At 35.8% G+C, this 12,997-nt stretch overlaps 2 protein-coding genes and 1 pseudogene across 2 annotated transcripts; 2 read left to right on the forward strand and 1 right to left on the reverse strand.

Annotated features, from left to right (window-relative positions):
• Window positions 1–182: 182 nt before the first annotated feature.
• Window positions 183–4,223, reverse strand: LOC110414140 (PHD finger protein-like protein). Its single transcript, XM_021425210.2, has 6 exons — window positions 3,939–4,223; window positions 3,658–3,785; window positions 2,956–3,114; window positions 1,915–2,175; window positions 758–1,405; window positions 183–580 (listed from the first exon to the last, which is right to left on the reverse strand). Exons 2-6 carry the CDS (start codon window positions 3,733–3,735, stop codon window positions 494–496), a joined length of 1,233 nt encoding a protein of 410 aa, XP_021280885.2. The 5' UTR covers window positions 3,736–3,785; window positions 3,939–4,223; the 3' UTR covers window positions 183–493.
• Window positions 4,224–7,303: 3,080 nt separating this feature from the next.
• On the forward strand, window positions 7,304–9,735 carry LOC110415934 (RING-H2 finger protein ATL20-like). The gene is made up of 2 exons (XM_021427722.2): window positions 7,304–8,138; window positions 8,990–9,735. The coding sequence occupies exons 1-2, from the start codon at window positions 7,463–7,465 to the stop codon at window positions 9,466–9,468; spliced, it is 1,155 nt and encodes a 384-aa protein (XP_021283397.1). The 5' UTR covers window positions 7,304–7,462; the 3' UTR covers window positions 9,469–9,735.
• Window positions 9,736–11,443: 1,708 nt separating this feature from the next.
• LOC110419873 (putative RING-H2 finger protein ATL21B) lies at window positions 11,444–12,738 on the forward strand (annotated as a pseudogene).
• The last annotated feature ends 259 nt before the right edge of the window (window positions 12,739–12,997 follow it).

The following is a 12,997-nucleotide window of genomic DNA, read 5'->3' on the forward strand; positions in this document are numbered from 1 at the left end:
CTTAAAAACCATAAAAATCTATAGGCCAGACCCTAGCGTGGTAAGCCAATGTGTTTAAGCGGATAAATTTGACATGAACTCTCAACAACTTCATGTTTACTAGGCCCCTAATCTTAAGCACTTGGGTTATTTTAATTAAAAAACCTAAAGAAAAAAACATAAGAAACCTTACCTAAATAATAAGTTAAAAACAAGTGCTCTTCTACCATTCATTAACAAGGAAGCTTAGAAGTTCTTTCCTACGTGAGAGGAATACTTACTATAGAGATGTGCCTGCACGTGCACACCATTCTTGTACTTGCTGACATAGCACGTCAGCAAATACAGATACACAGTTAATACAAGTCATTACAACAAACTACAAAACAATTCATAACATTAGAGCATTATAACTTTAAACAACCTAAACATTTGCATAACATCCCACTGTTTTTTTCTTTTCATCTACTAGGACAACTCATAGCAAGTGCAGCAATATCCAGCAAAAAGCTTACTACACACGCCTTCGCTTGTTTTTAAGGTTCTCGAAAATCTGGTTGACATCAGCTGCTGTGATTGCCTTTGATGGATCAACTGACCCCTAAAGATATAAAAATATATATATTCTTAGAGGCAGTAAATTGCTTTCGCAAGATACATAAATGAATAATCTGATGATGCCAGAACATGAAAAATATGTATGGCTTTTCCTAGAACTTATCTTGCAATGTAATCAGTAAAGGTTAGCTATTAAAAAGATATACAATCAATGGCATACCAGGAAGGAACGGAACTCATCTGTAAAGTCCGCAATGCCATTCAGAATCTCCATTTTCTCTACATGACCAAGATTGTTAAAGAAATTTACTGCAGCACCCTCCCTTTGCTGCAACTTTTCTTCCCTCTTCTGCTTTGCTGTTTTTTCATACTCTGCTATTGAGTCCTCCTTATCAAGTAGATAACTGATATGCTTCTGCTTGTGCATATCCACGCACTTGTCACATCTGCAGAGGGTATCTCTCCAGTTTTTAGAAAGAAAAAGGGGTTTACTTTCTGAAACCACTAAGTCTGCTCCAAGAATACAAGTAGCATGTGAACTGGCAATAGAGCTGTCATCATTCTTAGAGCTTTCTCCAGGAACAAATTTCTTACCATCAGATACAGATCCATACTTAGCATCAGCAACCAAATTATCCTTTAAGGAAGAATCACAGCACGCATCATTTTCAGGCTTCCCAGCTCCACCATCTTTAGGAGGGATGTCTTCCACCACACTTTTATCCTTGCTACTAGTTACAGGAGCAACAGGCTGTCCCCCTGGTGCCCATATGGTTTTGGGGTATAGAGTCAGAAAAGAACAAACTGCTGAGCATGCCTTGCATATGAAATCTTCATAAAGAGGCTCCCCTTCCTCATCTCTAGGAATCTGTCATACAAGTATTTTCAGCTCATAATCATTGCCCAGCAATAACTCAAAGAATAGTGCAAAAACTACAGCTAAGTGATAGTCTTTTTGTCACTTCTTCCTCTCAACTTGCCTATTTTACACTGCAAAACTTGAGCTAAACTAATCATGAAAATGTGTCAATGGAAACATCCTTCAAACTGATAAATTATGATCACAATTTATAAAAGTAGAAATGTTCACTGAATATATCAACGTTTGTTTTCGAATAATTAGAACCCATACCCATCTTTAAAGAGACAAGTTCTGGTGAAGCAAGCACATTGCAAGTAATCATAACTATAAGAAAAACTATGGCAAACATTAACATGAACCTACTGTACAGGGCATCTCTAGATTTGCCAATGATTTTGGCAAACATTAACATGAACCTACTGTACAGGGCATCTCTAGATTTGCCAATGATTTTAACAAAAAAAAACAAAACTTAGATATGAACATGTAGAAGGACATGCACACAGCTTACCGACCTCATTGGGAGAGTTGAGACTGATATGCTCCTCATGAAACCAGTCCTCACACATACAGCACTGTATCATCTCTACTTGTTCCTGGAGATCTGGATCTGGATAGGGGCGATTGCAGGTGCAGTATAAACCTTTAAAATTGTGATTATATGAATTCTTGATATTCTCTACATCTTTATTTGGGAAAAGCTTGCATGAGAACTCCCCAAATTTTGAATTTCCGCAGTCACACCTAAAATTTCTCTTGGTCCAAAGCTCCAAAACCTTGCATATATTGCAAAAATGAAAACCTCCACTGAATATAAGCAGACAGAAGCTAACAGCATAAAACATTTATACAAAGAAAAAGAAGTAAAATAAACACATTCTTGAGAAGTTAGGCATACTTAAAATTCCAGCATAACATACATAACTTATGTCCAGTACTCAAGTAGGCATGTGGAATTTCAAATGACCATAAGAACTAATCAGAAAGAAAATCTTGCATGTCCCATGTTAAAACCAATCGTGATTGTTAAATCAATCAATGAGTTCTTCCATTATCAAATATACAAAAAGGCAATACCCATTATGATCCCAGAAACGCACATACTGGATAGATAATAAGGATATAGCTTGAAACCCCTCTCAAAAAGCAGAGTCAGAAATTGGAAATGATTAGCGGTGTGAATTGTTAATGTGGTTAATGCTGAAGCTGCAAAAAAGTCAATATTATTCCAATTTAAAACAAATAAGAACATAACAAGGCCACACTAGTTAGGAATATCATGATAATAGGAAAGGTATCCCAAATCAATCATCATATTTACTACAAGATAACTTGCTAAACCAGCTCGTAACAGGAAGCATGACCCCACAAAGTGCAAATTATTAGAGACAACTCAAAAGGTCATGGTCTGAAGAAAGCAAAAAACACAACATGAAGTTCCACTTTAATAAATCATAATTTAACTCACATCTTAAGGGTCATATCATTAACAACAAACTAAAGATTAGCATTCAGAATGAAAAATACAACTAAAGAATAATGCAGAGGAGAAATACCTCATGGCCATCATGGCAAGACAAGCAGCAAGCAGTGCAAATTCCAGCATTCCCATTTGGGGTGCATGTCACGCATGAGAAGATTGCCTGTCTCTTCATGTAGCCCTTAGAATAGGTACACTCATCACCCTCATCTCCACCCAAAACCAGGTCTGCTTCCTTTAGATTAAAAAAATAACAAATTAACTGATGTCGAGAAACATATAGCTTAAAGAAGCACAACAATATCGATAAAATCAACCAATTGCTAGTTCAATTTATATTTAAGAATCGTTTGCATTCAATACTTTCCCAATTTCAACTTAGGATATAAGTTATATTTGAATGGTCCCAAACTAGCTTGCATACAAATCTTAACAATACAAATTTGAATGGTCCCAAACTAACTTCTAAGCTAGTGTAATATTAACAATACAAATCTTCATCTCATAAAATTTTCTCAAAATTTAATCACTGTTACAGAATAGTTCAACTATAAAGTCATCTCAACCAAATTTCTGCTCCAGAAAAGCTGACAAAATTTTGATGTTATTGTTTCCAACCAGAACAGGACAAAAGACTTATGTCCTAAATCTTCCATGCCACAAACCAGACGAAACAACAAGCACTAACTAAACTCAATCATTCCCTCATACCCAAATAGCAAAAGCAAAACCCTAAGGGATAAAGAGGGAGGGGGGGGGGGGGGGGGAGACTTTTTACCAGTCTCTTCTTCGTGCTCTCAAGATACTCGTTGATTGACATGGTCTGCTCACCATCATCGTCGAACTCGGCCGACATTTTCCCCAGATCACCAGGATCCTCAATATCAAAATCTCCACTCCTCGCACCTGAAATTCAATGCAAAAAGGAAGGAAAAAAATAGAAGGAATTTAGGGAAACATTTCTGAAAGTAAACGGATATTTCTATTTTACTCGTTTGGGGAAACCTCGAGTAGTTCCCCGTAACCAGAAACCCTAACATTGAAAAAAAAAAAAGTTACCTTTCTAATCTCGCAATTAACAGATTTTCAGGCGGCTGATCAGGGATTAGACTGTTGATTTAGCGATTTAGATTTCGGTTGGAGAAACGCGAAGGGGAAAATGATAAGAGATGCACAACGTTTGGGGATTGAGAATTTGAGATAGGAGGAGGCATGGTTCATATATACAAGTAAAATAAAGTGGCAAGGAGGTGCGTACGGACATTTTCCCGCCACAATTGTGCCCTAGTGGAATCAAATTACGTGGTCCGTTCCCTCCAATTTGTTGATTATTAGTATTTTCATTTTTTCTCATTCATCTCCAAATTCTTATAATTGGGACAATTTTTTTTTTTGAAATATAAAAAATTTAAAGTTTTTCTTGTACCTTGATTATTGTCTTTTATCATGGAACCATTATTTTTTTTCAAAAACCTAACTTGACGATGTATGTTGTCGTGCCACTGTTAGGAAGGACTTCCACGACAACATACTACCATATATGAATTAATAAATAAAACGTAAATCTTTTTGAAATTGGCTAACGTTAGGATATTGTTTGATACAAATACAATTTTGAATGGTTCACTTTTTTAAAAAGGTAAAGTAATTTTTTTAGTAATATTTTAGTTTATTTTTTTATAGAAATCAAAGCCAAATTTAAACCATTCCACCTAGTTGCATACTTGCTTGCCTTTTTGCTTTTAAGTGTAATAAGTAACTAAAGTTCTTAGTTGATTGACCGTGTAAGATTCATGACATGGACGTTCGTAGGTAAATATTGATAAACAATAATGTGGTGAAGTTTCCTTACCAAGCATCCCAACAATCAAAATTTAAGACACAAAAACTCTTAAGCCTCGTGATAGAAGAGTAAGATTTATGACGTGAAATAAAAAAAAATGAAAAAGATAATTATGTGATGAGGCTTTAGTTTAGGTCCAATGGGCGATCCAGCATTTAGATTTTCCAATTCAAACGTTTGTGGTCCAGTACTGCTTTGAGCCGCAACTGAACCCAACTTCTCTTCAAGCTGAAAACGATACGACCCAAGCACCCAACTCCGAACAGGCGGAAGTCCGTGGTTGAAGACTCAAATTTCTTGGAGGCTTTACTTGGACTACACCGGCTTCAGCCCAATGAGTACGAGGCTGTGACGCAGTTTCGCTTAATATGGAGGCTACTGGCAGGGTGGCTTAAACGCCGACGTATTTGGCAGATTCACATGATCAGGTTTAATGACCGGCAGCTATGCTAAAGCTACTCTCTGAGTCTGAGGTCTAAGCAAGCTTTGGTCTTTAATCTTTACTTGGTATTTCGGTCAAGCAGTGATTGCGATATGGACAAAGCTATGGTCTTGTTGGCCTCAAAATCCATGAATAGATGCTTTGAAATTAATAGTGGAGGAAAATAAACTTCGTTTGGAATATAATTATATTTTTTAATTATAATATCAAGTTTTTTTCTAGTAAATCTTCCTACATTTTACAATTAATAATTAAAAAAATTGAAGAAATAAACGCCAAGTCATGTGAAGTAACCATCCAAACCTTATATTGGTGAACTCCGTAATCTTATACAATAGTTAAAACTTGACGTGGCAAAAACAGAAAGGTAGCGACCGCGTCTATTCTGCGGAAAATAAGCTGCAGTGATGATGCAAGCCTTTGATTAATAATGCATCGGCTGATTTTTCTATTCTATGTTTCTTCATTGACTGATTCACAATTGCAGGAAAAGTTTACAAAATTCCATTTTTTTAATCAATAATTTTACCGAAATGGTTCAACACGTTTCTGACTTGATTTCACTGCACACTAAAATATGGAAAAAATGAGTGTGGAAGAACAGAAAGCAAAGAAAATGAGAAATGAACATGATAGTTTTCGATATTGTTTTCCATTGTTTGAACTTTGAATTGGTCTGTTTTAATAGGACACAAAGACTTGAAAGCAAATTAAGTTGACTAAAAATGAGAGCAAGGAAAGAAAAATAAAAATGATATAATATTTAAAAATTTATAAATTATTTAAAAATTTTTAAATAATTTTTTATTATTTATTATTTTTAATCAAATTTTTATATTTTTATTTTATTTAAATAAATATTTATAATTAATGATTAATTAATTATTGTTAGTCAAATTTTCACTTATCATTTTATATTTACATAATGTTAATATGTAAAGAATAAAAAATATTATATGATAATATTATCATGCTATATTAACATGTCACGTTATAATTTATTATGGTATATCAGAGTGCTATGTTACTGTCATTAATATAAAATGATACATAACATTTTGATTAAATTAACTATTAATAATAAAAATTTATTTGATTTAAAATAAAAATATAAAAATTTAATTAAATATAATAAAAAATAAAAAGTTATTTATACCAAATTCTCTTGTTGATCCATTATCGAACACTTGTAGCGAGAACATCTAAACCGTTGGTATGCTATGGCAAACTCGAATCATGATACTAACGTGTTACCATCTTTGTAATTTTATGTTGATTATTTTGACTAATTAATTTTTTAATTAGATGCCAATGTTTGTTTACTATTTGCTTTGCAATCGGATGAAAAGATCCTCAAAGGGTGTGGGAGCCTGATTTAAACAGCCGATTAATTAAATGTATGGTGAAACGTCAGGGAATACCTTAATCATCAATTTTTATCTATTGGTACAAAATTTTCAAACCTATAATTAATACACTTAAATATTCATAAATTCTTAAAAACCCAACCCATTAGTTTAATTATCCTATTAAGTTTCCCACTAGCATCGTCCTCTATGCTAGGTTTATACTTAATTCTTCATTGTTTGACTATGTCAACAATCTAATACTCCAATTGTAAATACTTACAAGGTAAAATTACAGTTTTAAATAAAAAAATTATAATATTTTTAAAATTTTAATTTTTTAATTAATTAAATTTTTATATTTTTATTTTAAATTAAATAATAATTATGATTAACAATTGATTAATTATTATAAATTAAAATAATATATTAATGTGACATAATGGTATGATTACATGATATTTCATCATTCATTTTTTGAATAATGATAATTAATTAATAATTAGTTATAAGAATTTATATAATTTAAAATTAAAATATAAAAATTTAATTAAATGTAATAACAAAATAAATATTTATTTAAAAATTTTTAAATAATTAAAATGTTTTTTAACAAATAATGTAAAAAAATAAACACACCTCGGTGGAGGAGGAGAGAAGAAGAGATTTACTTCCTTTGACAGTTACAAGAACTTGAGCGCCCAAAAAATATGACACTAAAAAGAACCAAATTTCCAAAGTAACATCAGTTTATCGACTTGTCCAACTGAGCCATATAAACCTGATCGTAAAAACTGCACCGCTCTCCAATTGAAGAGAAACCATCCAAATTTCCACGCCAATCCTCTTTTAAGTCCTAACTTGAAAGCCTCTAGGCAATGGCCCCCTAGCTAGTTAAATCCCGAAGCAACAAAAGCCCTCATCACGTTTACATTTTTCTAGAAGCAAGAAGATGCCTCACCTAACGTTTCTTTGGCTCCTCTGCTTTTCACTCTTCCTTCAAGAACCAACGAGTGCTCAAACTTGTCCATCTTCATGCCCAGGCGGTGAATCAGAGGTTAAGTTTCCTTTCGGGCTGAACCCTAACGGTAACCGAAATGGTCGTTGCAGCTATCCAGGTTTTGGTCTTTCCTGCAGCAATAAAACGGGAGCACTAGTTCTTAACCTCCCGGAATCCGGAGAATTCAGAGTCAGTTTCATCGATTACGAGACCCAACAGATATGGATCAACGACCCTGATTTCTGTCTCCCTAAACGGTTCATGGAGTCTTTCGATATATCAGGAACTCCTTTTGTCTCAAAATTCTGGTATACCTTCACGTTCTTCAATTGCTCTACGGAAGAAGTAGCTGGGGCTGGGTTAAGGCGAATTCCATGTCTTAGCAATGATAATTACTCTGTTGTAGCTTACGAAACCGACTCTTTTGTGGATTCTGCCAGTGGTTTGCAGTCTACATGTCATTCTATAAAGACCGTTACTGTTCCATTTGCTTGGTATGGCTGGGTGGAAGGGGTCCGGTTAGAGTGGTACAAACCCGATTGTAGGTCATGTGTTGAACGTCGAGGGGATTGTGGATTCAAGAATAGAACTAGTCAGGAAATTGGGTGCTTTAATCTGCCAAGCCAAGGTATGTTAATACTAACAACGCTATGATTTGTGTTCTGTTCTGAAACGGTAGACTTCAAATCACTTTATTTGCGTTTATATTAGGACCAACTTCATGAATTCTTAATGATTAGTATAGAATAAATTGTTTATCATGACTATTAAATCTAATTGGAATAAGGGTACTGGCTTAAAACATTTTATTTGGATCCTAAGTCATTGAAATCATGACGATTTCACTTGTTTCTATCTTGTATTAGTGTCATCTTCTGTCTTTTAAACTGTATCAGAAGGTTTTACAGCATGCCACGGAGAGTCTTTGGCTGCTAGCCTCAGACTTTTTGTGGCATCCCTGGGCTGCTGCGGCTTAAAAATAACTACTTTTCAGAAAAAAAAAAATGTATCAGAAGGTTTCGTTTTCTAGTAAAACTTAAAATGGAAAAGATGATTGATCAAAGTCAAAACGTTACTAGAGTCAAATTTTATGATCTGGTGCAGCTGGAAGGATCCTGGGTTCCGATTGTCACTATCCATTAGATAGGACACTGTTTTGTCGTTGAGAAAGCAATCCAGATCATTGATTTAGCGTCCACATAGTTTTATAATCAAAACAAAGGTGTTGGTCCCATTCTCTGCAGCTTAAAGGCGCCGGTGCTGCAAAGCAAAAAGAAAGAAAGATCAACGTTCCTGTAGGTGCTTTGAAATGCATAAATGTCGCCAGTCATCAAGTCGTATTAAACTCCTCCGAAACAACTGAAATATTTTATTTGAGATCTGTTGTTAAAATGTCATGGTCCCCTGGTCAATATTTTGAAACAGAGAGCTTGGACCTTGATTTTTCTAGTTCCCCCTGAAATTAGTTTCACATTGCAGCTGGCCTTCCTAGGAGTGCCAAGTATGGTATTACCATAGGCGTTGGAATTCCAGGGCTCTTATGCCTAATTGGGCTTGGTTGCTTCGTCGGTAGCCGACTGAGAGCTTACGGACGTCAGCGCAACCTCCCCAGCACTGAATTCTCCACATCAATCTCCCCTTTACCGGCAGTTATCATTACGGGACTCGACGGTCCAACCATTGAATCCTACCCTAAGACTAAGCTTGGCGACAGCGGGCGTCTTCCAAAGCCTAACGACAGCACTTGCCCCATATGCTTATCAGAGTACCAGCCCAAGGAGACATTGAGAACTATACCAGAGTGTAACCATTACTTCCATGCCAAATGCGTAGATGCGTGGCTAAAGATGAATGCTTCGTGCCCACTGTGTCGCAACTCCCCCGGCGGATCTGCCCCAATTACCCCGTCAATATCCTCCTCTTCGTCTTCATCATCATCTTCTCTCTTATCAGCATAGACAAGATCATTTTACATTTATCAGCTTCTGTGTAGATATGTTACCCCTGAGGATGTGAGTTTTGGGAAGTTCTTGCTGTGTGGTTGATGGATTTTGGTTATTTCCATTAAAAAAAAAAACATTTTCCCTTCCCATTTTTGTTTGTGTTGGGTTATTTAATATAGTGCCTGCCTAGGTTTTATTTATACAAGCTTTTGTTAGACGTGTATGGTATGTAAATGTCATAATTACGATTATTAACTAATAAATAAGGTTAAATTATTGTCACATATTTTTTTATTTATCGTATTAATTAACTATTTATTTTAAATATATCTTAATAAGTTACGTGATATTCTTCTAACAATGTATTAGATAATTTTCCAGTAATGATTTATATAAACAAAATGTTACAAGAGGAAGCAACAGATAGTCAGGTATTGAAGAAAACTATTTTTTGGAAAGGGATCATTGGGACTAAAAAGTCGAACAAGAAATAATGCAGCCAAGACCTCAGAACATTAATTGCAAATAATAGGATATATTTCAACAATTTCATCCACATACTAAAAGGAAAACAAAATAGGACAGTAAAAGCTTTAAAATCCAGATTACCGTAATGGTCCTAATTTTTCCTTTATCAGATATTGCTTCGGATGTAATGCTGTGAGAAAAACAAGATGGTCACCTGAGCATCTTGACTTCTAATCGACAACGAATCAATTAAGATCACTTATCCAATTGCTCTGCTTATAGCTGCTGAACTAGCTATCTCTACATCACTTTGAAGGTCAGCCTCCAATTTGTCTCATTCCTACTTGGTTTATCCGACTAATATAAATTCTACTTCATTGATAGCTACTTGCTTCCTAGCCATTCAGTTCTAACATAATCTAATTTGCATTTCAGGTCTTCCAAGCAATGCAGAACGTGGCACTGCCATGCTTATAGCTGCAGCAGGAACCGCGATTTGTTTTTGCAGCATCGGACTCATAATCAAAAAGGGTGACAGCAATCATCGTTAGGATCCCAACACTGAAATCTGTAACTCATCAGCTACCGTGATATCAGCTGAAATGGTCTCAGTAGATCTACTATTGAAATGTAATCTACCATAGTCGTAGGCGAAAGCCAACAATTCCAAAGACCAAACGACAGCACTTGTCCAATATGTTTAGGGATTACATCGAAATGCATGCATTCCTTCCATGCTAATTATATAGATGAGTGGCTTAAACGAAATGCAACATTCCCATTGTGTCGCAATTAATGCACTAAACTCTTAAAATGATTGTTATCTATTGTTTGTATAAATTTTAATTATATGGGATGCTTTCAAAAATGAGAATCATTGTTAATCTGGATGGCCACAAGCATTGACTTTTGGTAAAGCTATAGGGGATCAATTTTTTTGTTTCTTAAAAAATGAGTTCATACTAAGCAGAATTGTCTTGTAGTTATATACCTTAGTGTATTTCCTATTTGTAGTTATCATATATCATGTTGTGTAGAAAACAAGATGGTCTTACAAAGAATAACGATGTACAATTTGTACTCTCTTGTTCTTAACTCAGTTAACATGTAATGATGTGTTGAAATCAAGGTCTTGTAAAATATGACTTTGGAGTTTTGGCAGACCATAAATTAAGATCATTAGCCTGTTGTGCTCTGTTTTAATGTTCTGTTTCCAATTAAGAAACGGTCAGTCTAAGACTAAGTTCTTCGCATTAACTGATGAATTTGTTATACGCAGAGTCCCCAATTTGTCTCTTTGTCATTGGATTATCTGAATAATAGAAATTCTACAGGTTTCCCATTTGTACTCAATCCTTACCACGCACAGCTAACATATGAATTAACACCAAAGACTGTAGAAGGTAAAAACATTTATAGTTTACAAGAAGCATAAAACAGAGAGACTTGGTTTGGCTAAAGGTACTCCATTGCGAGAGAGATAATAACAACAGTCTCAATCTCTTCTTGAGCAAAGAAAAGAATGGCTCCTTTCAATCTCTTCTTCTTCTTTCTTCAACCATCAAGAAGCGATGATGAAAGATGCCAAACAGGGTGCGGACCGGTGCCAATTCGCTTCCCTTTTCAGATCATCACAAGCCTACCAGAGAACCGCTGTGGCTACCCCGGCTTCACCGTCCAATGCAAAAACGAAACCCAAAAAATCCTAACCTTTCCATTTTCCGGTTAATTCAGAGTCGAATCCATCGACTATTTAACGCAACTTGTTTTGATAAGCGACCCCAGTGACTGCACCGCGGAACGTCTCCTTCAGGGATTCAATTACTCGCACACTCCTTTTCAGCCACTCCACACTCGAAGTTTTTCAACTGCACACCCGATTCACCGATTTTCCGAACGGGAGCAACGCCGATTTCTTGTCTTAGTGGTGAAAGTTATTCCGTCGTGCTTGACGGACTGATTTTTCCAATGTCTCCATCATGTCCGGGTGTACGGAGAGAGCAACGTTTTTGTACCCGAGTAGGGAGTCTGATGCTTCCTCTGACTCGCTTGGTGATTTTATCACGTTAACATGGAAAGAACCCGATTGCGGATTGCGTGAAAGCATTGGAGGGATTTGCCAGTTCACCAATAACGTGGGTTCGGATGTCGGATGCTTCAAACCTTTGTATCCTGGTAAGCTTTAATTTTTGCAAATAAAACTGCTGTTTCTCGTAGGAATGGTTGTGCCTCGCAAATCAAACAATTAAATAAAAAAAATTACCCAGAAATATCGTTATTTTTTATTATTAAAGTTAGAACATTTCTGGAATGAGTTGTGGTTAATGGCATTACTAGTTGTCCATTGGTACAGTTCACAAAGGAATTCAATTAAAACAGATGGTCATTGGTCAATGAATAAAACAGTGGCACCAAAGAAAAGAAAGAGATAAAACCATGCAAAACTCACTTGAATTTAATTTTGGGTTTTCAGGTTTGCCGCTAAGTGCCAAGTACGCGGCGCTTTTCGTTGTGGCTTCCGGCGTGAGCATCTTCGGGCTTATAATTTGCGTCCGCCGCAAGATCAAGCATCACGGTGAAGTACCCAACGCCGAAATGTCTAACCCCGATACCCCTCAACGAACTGTTGTCGCAAAGGGTCTGGACAGGCCTACCATTGAGATGTATCCCACGACGTTGCTGGATGAAAGTCTGCAATTACCAAAATCAACCGACAAAGTTTGTCCAATCTGTCTATTAGAGTACCAAGCCAAAGAGACTCTAGGAACCATACCTAGTTGCTTGCATTACTTTCATGCTAATTGTATCGATGAGTGAAATGCAACGTGCCCGTTTGTGTCGCAGTTAATAAACAAGATAGCATATAAATCTTTGTATTCATTCAAACCAAGAGTTTTTTTTTTTTTTTGAATGGCAAGTGATCATATAACAGAGCCAGTTAAGGCAATACAATTCAAACCAAGAGTTACAACTTGCTGCTACAAGTCTTTCACATATCTTTGTGGGCACCGAAGACTTTTTACAGCATGTGCGCCCCTCACAGACAACAAAAGACTGATAAACTCATGTCCTAGTA

Source organism: Theobroma umbraticum, unplaced genomic scaffold (assembly GCF_002168275.2).
Source record: "Theobroma umbraticum cultivar Fairchild unplaced genomic scaffold, ASM216827v3 scaffold_30.0, whole genome shotgun sequence".
NCBI classification, from domain to species: Eukaryota; Viridiplantae; Streptophyta; class Magnoliopsida; order Malvales; family Malvaceae; genus Theobroma; species Theobroma umbraticum.

Bases quoted from the DNA above. Each gene is read 5' to 3' on its own strand.
- LOC110414140 (XM_021425210.2), bottom strand. From the start codon at position 3,735: ATGTCGGCCGAGTTCGACGATGATGGTGAGCAGACCATGTCAATCAAC. The intron at 3,115-3,657 runs GTAAAAAGTCTC...TTTAATCTAAAG, and splicing joins AGAGCACGAAGAAGAGACTG to GAAGCAGACCTGGTTTTGGG. The intron at 1,406-1,914 runs GTCGGTAAGCTG...CTTGTATGACAG, and splicing joins GTCTCAACTCTCCCAATGAG to ATTCCTAGAGATGAGGAAGG.
- LOC110415934 (XM_021427722.2), top strand. From the start codon at position 7,463: ATGCCTCACCTAACGTTTCTTTGGCTCCTCTGCTTTTCACTCTTCCTT. The intron at 8,139-8,989 runs GTATGTTAATAC...TTCACATTGCAG, and splicing joins CTTTAATCTGCCAAGCCAAG to CTGGCCTTCCTAGGAGTGCC.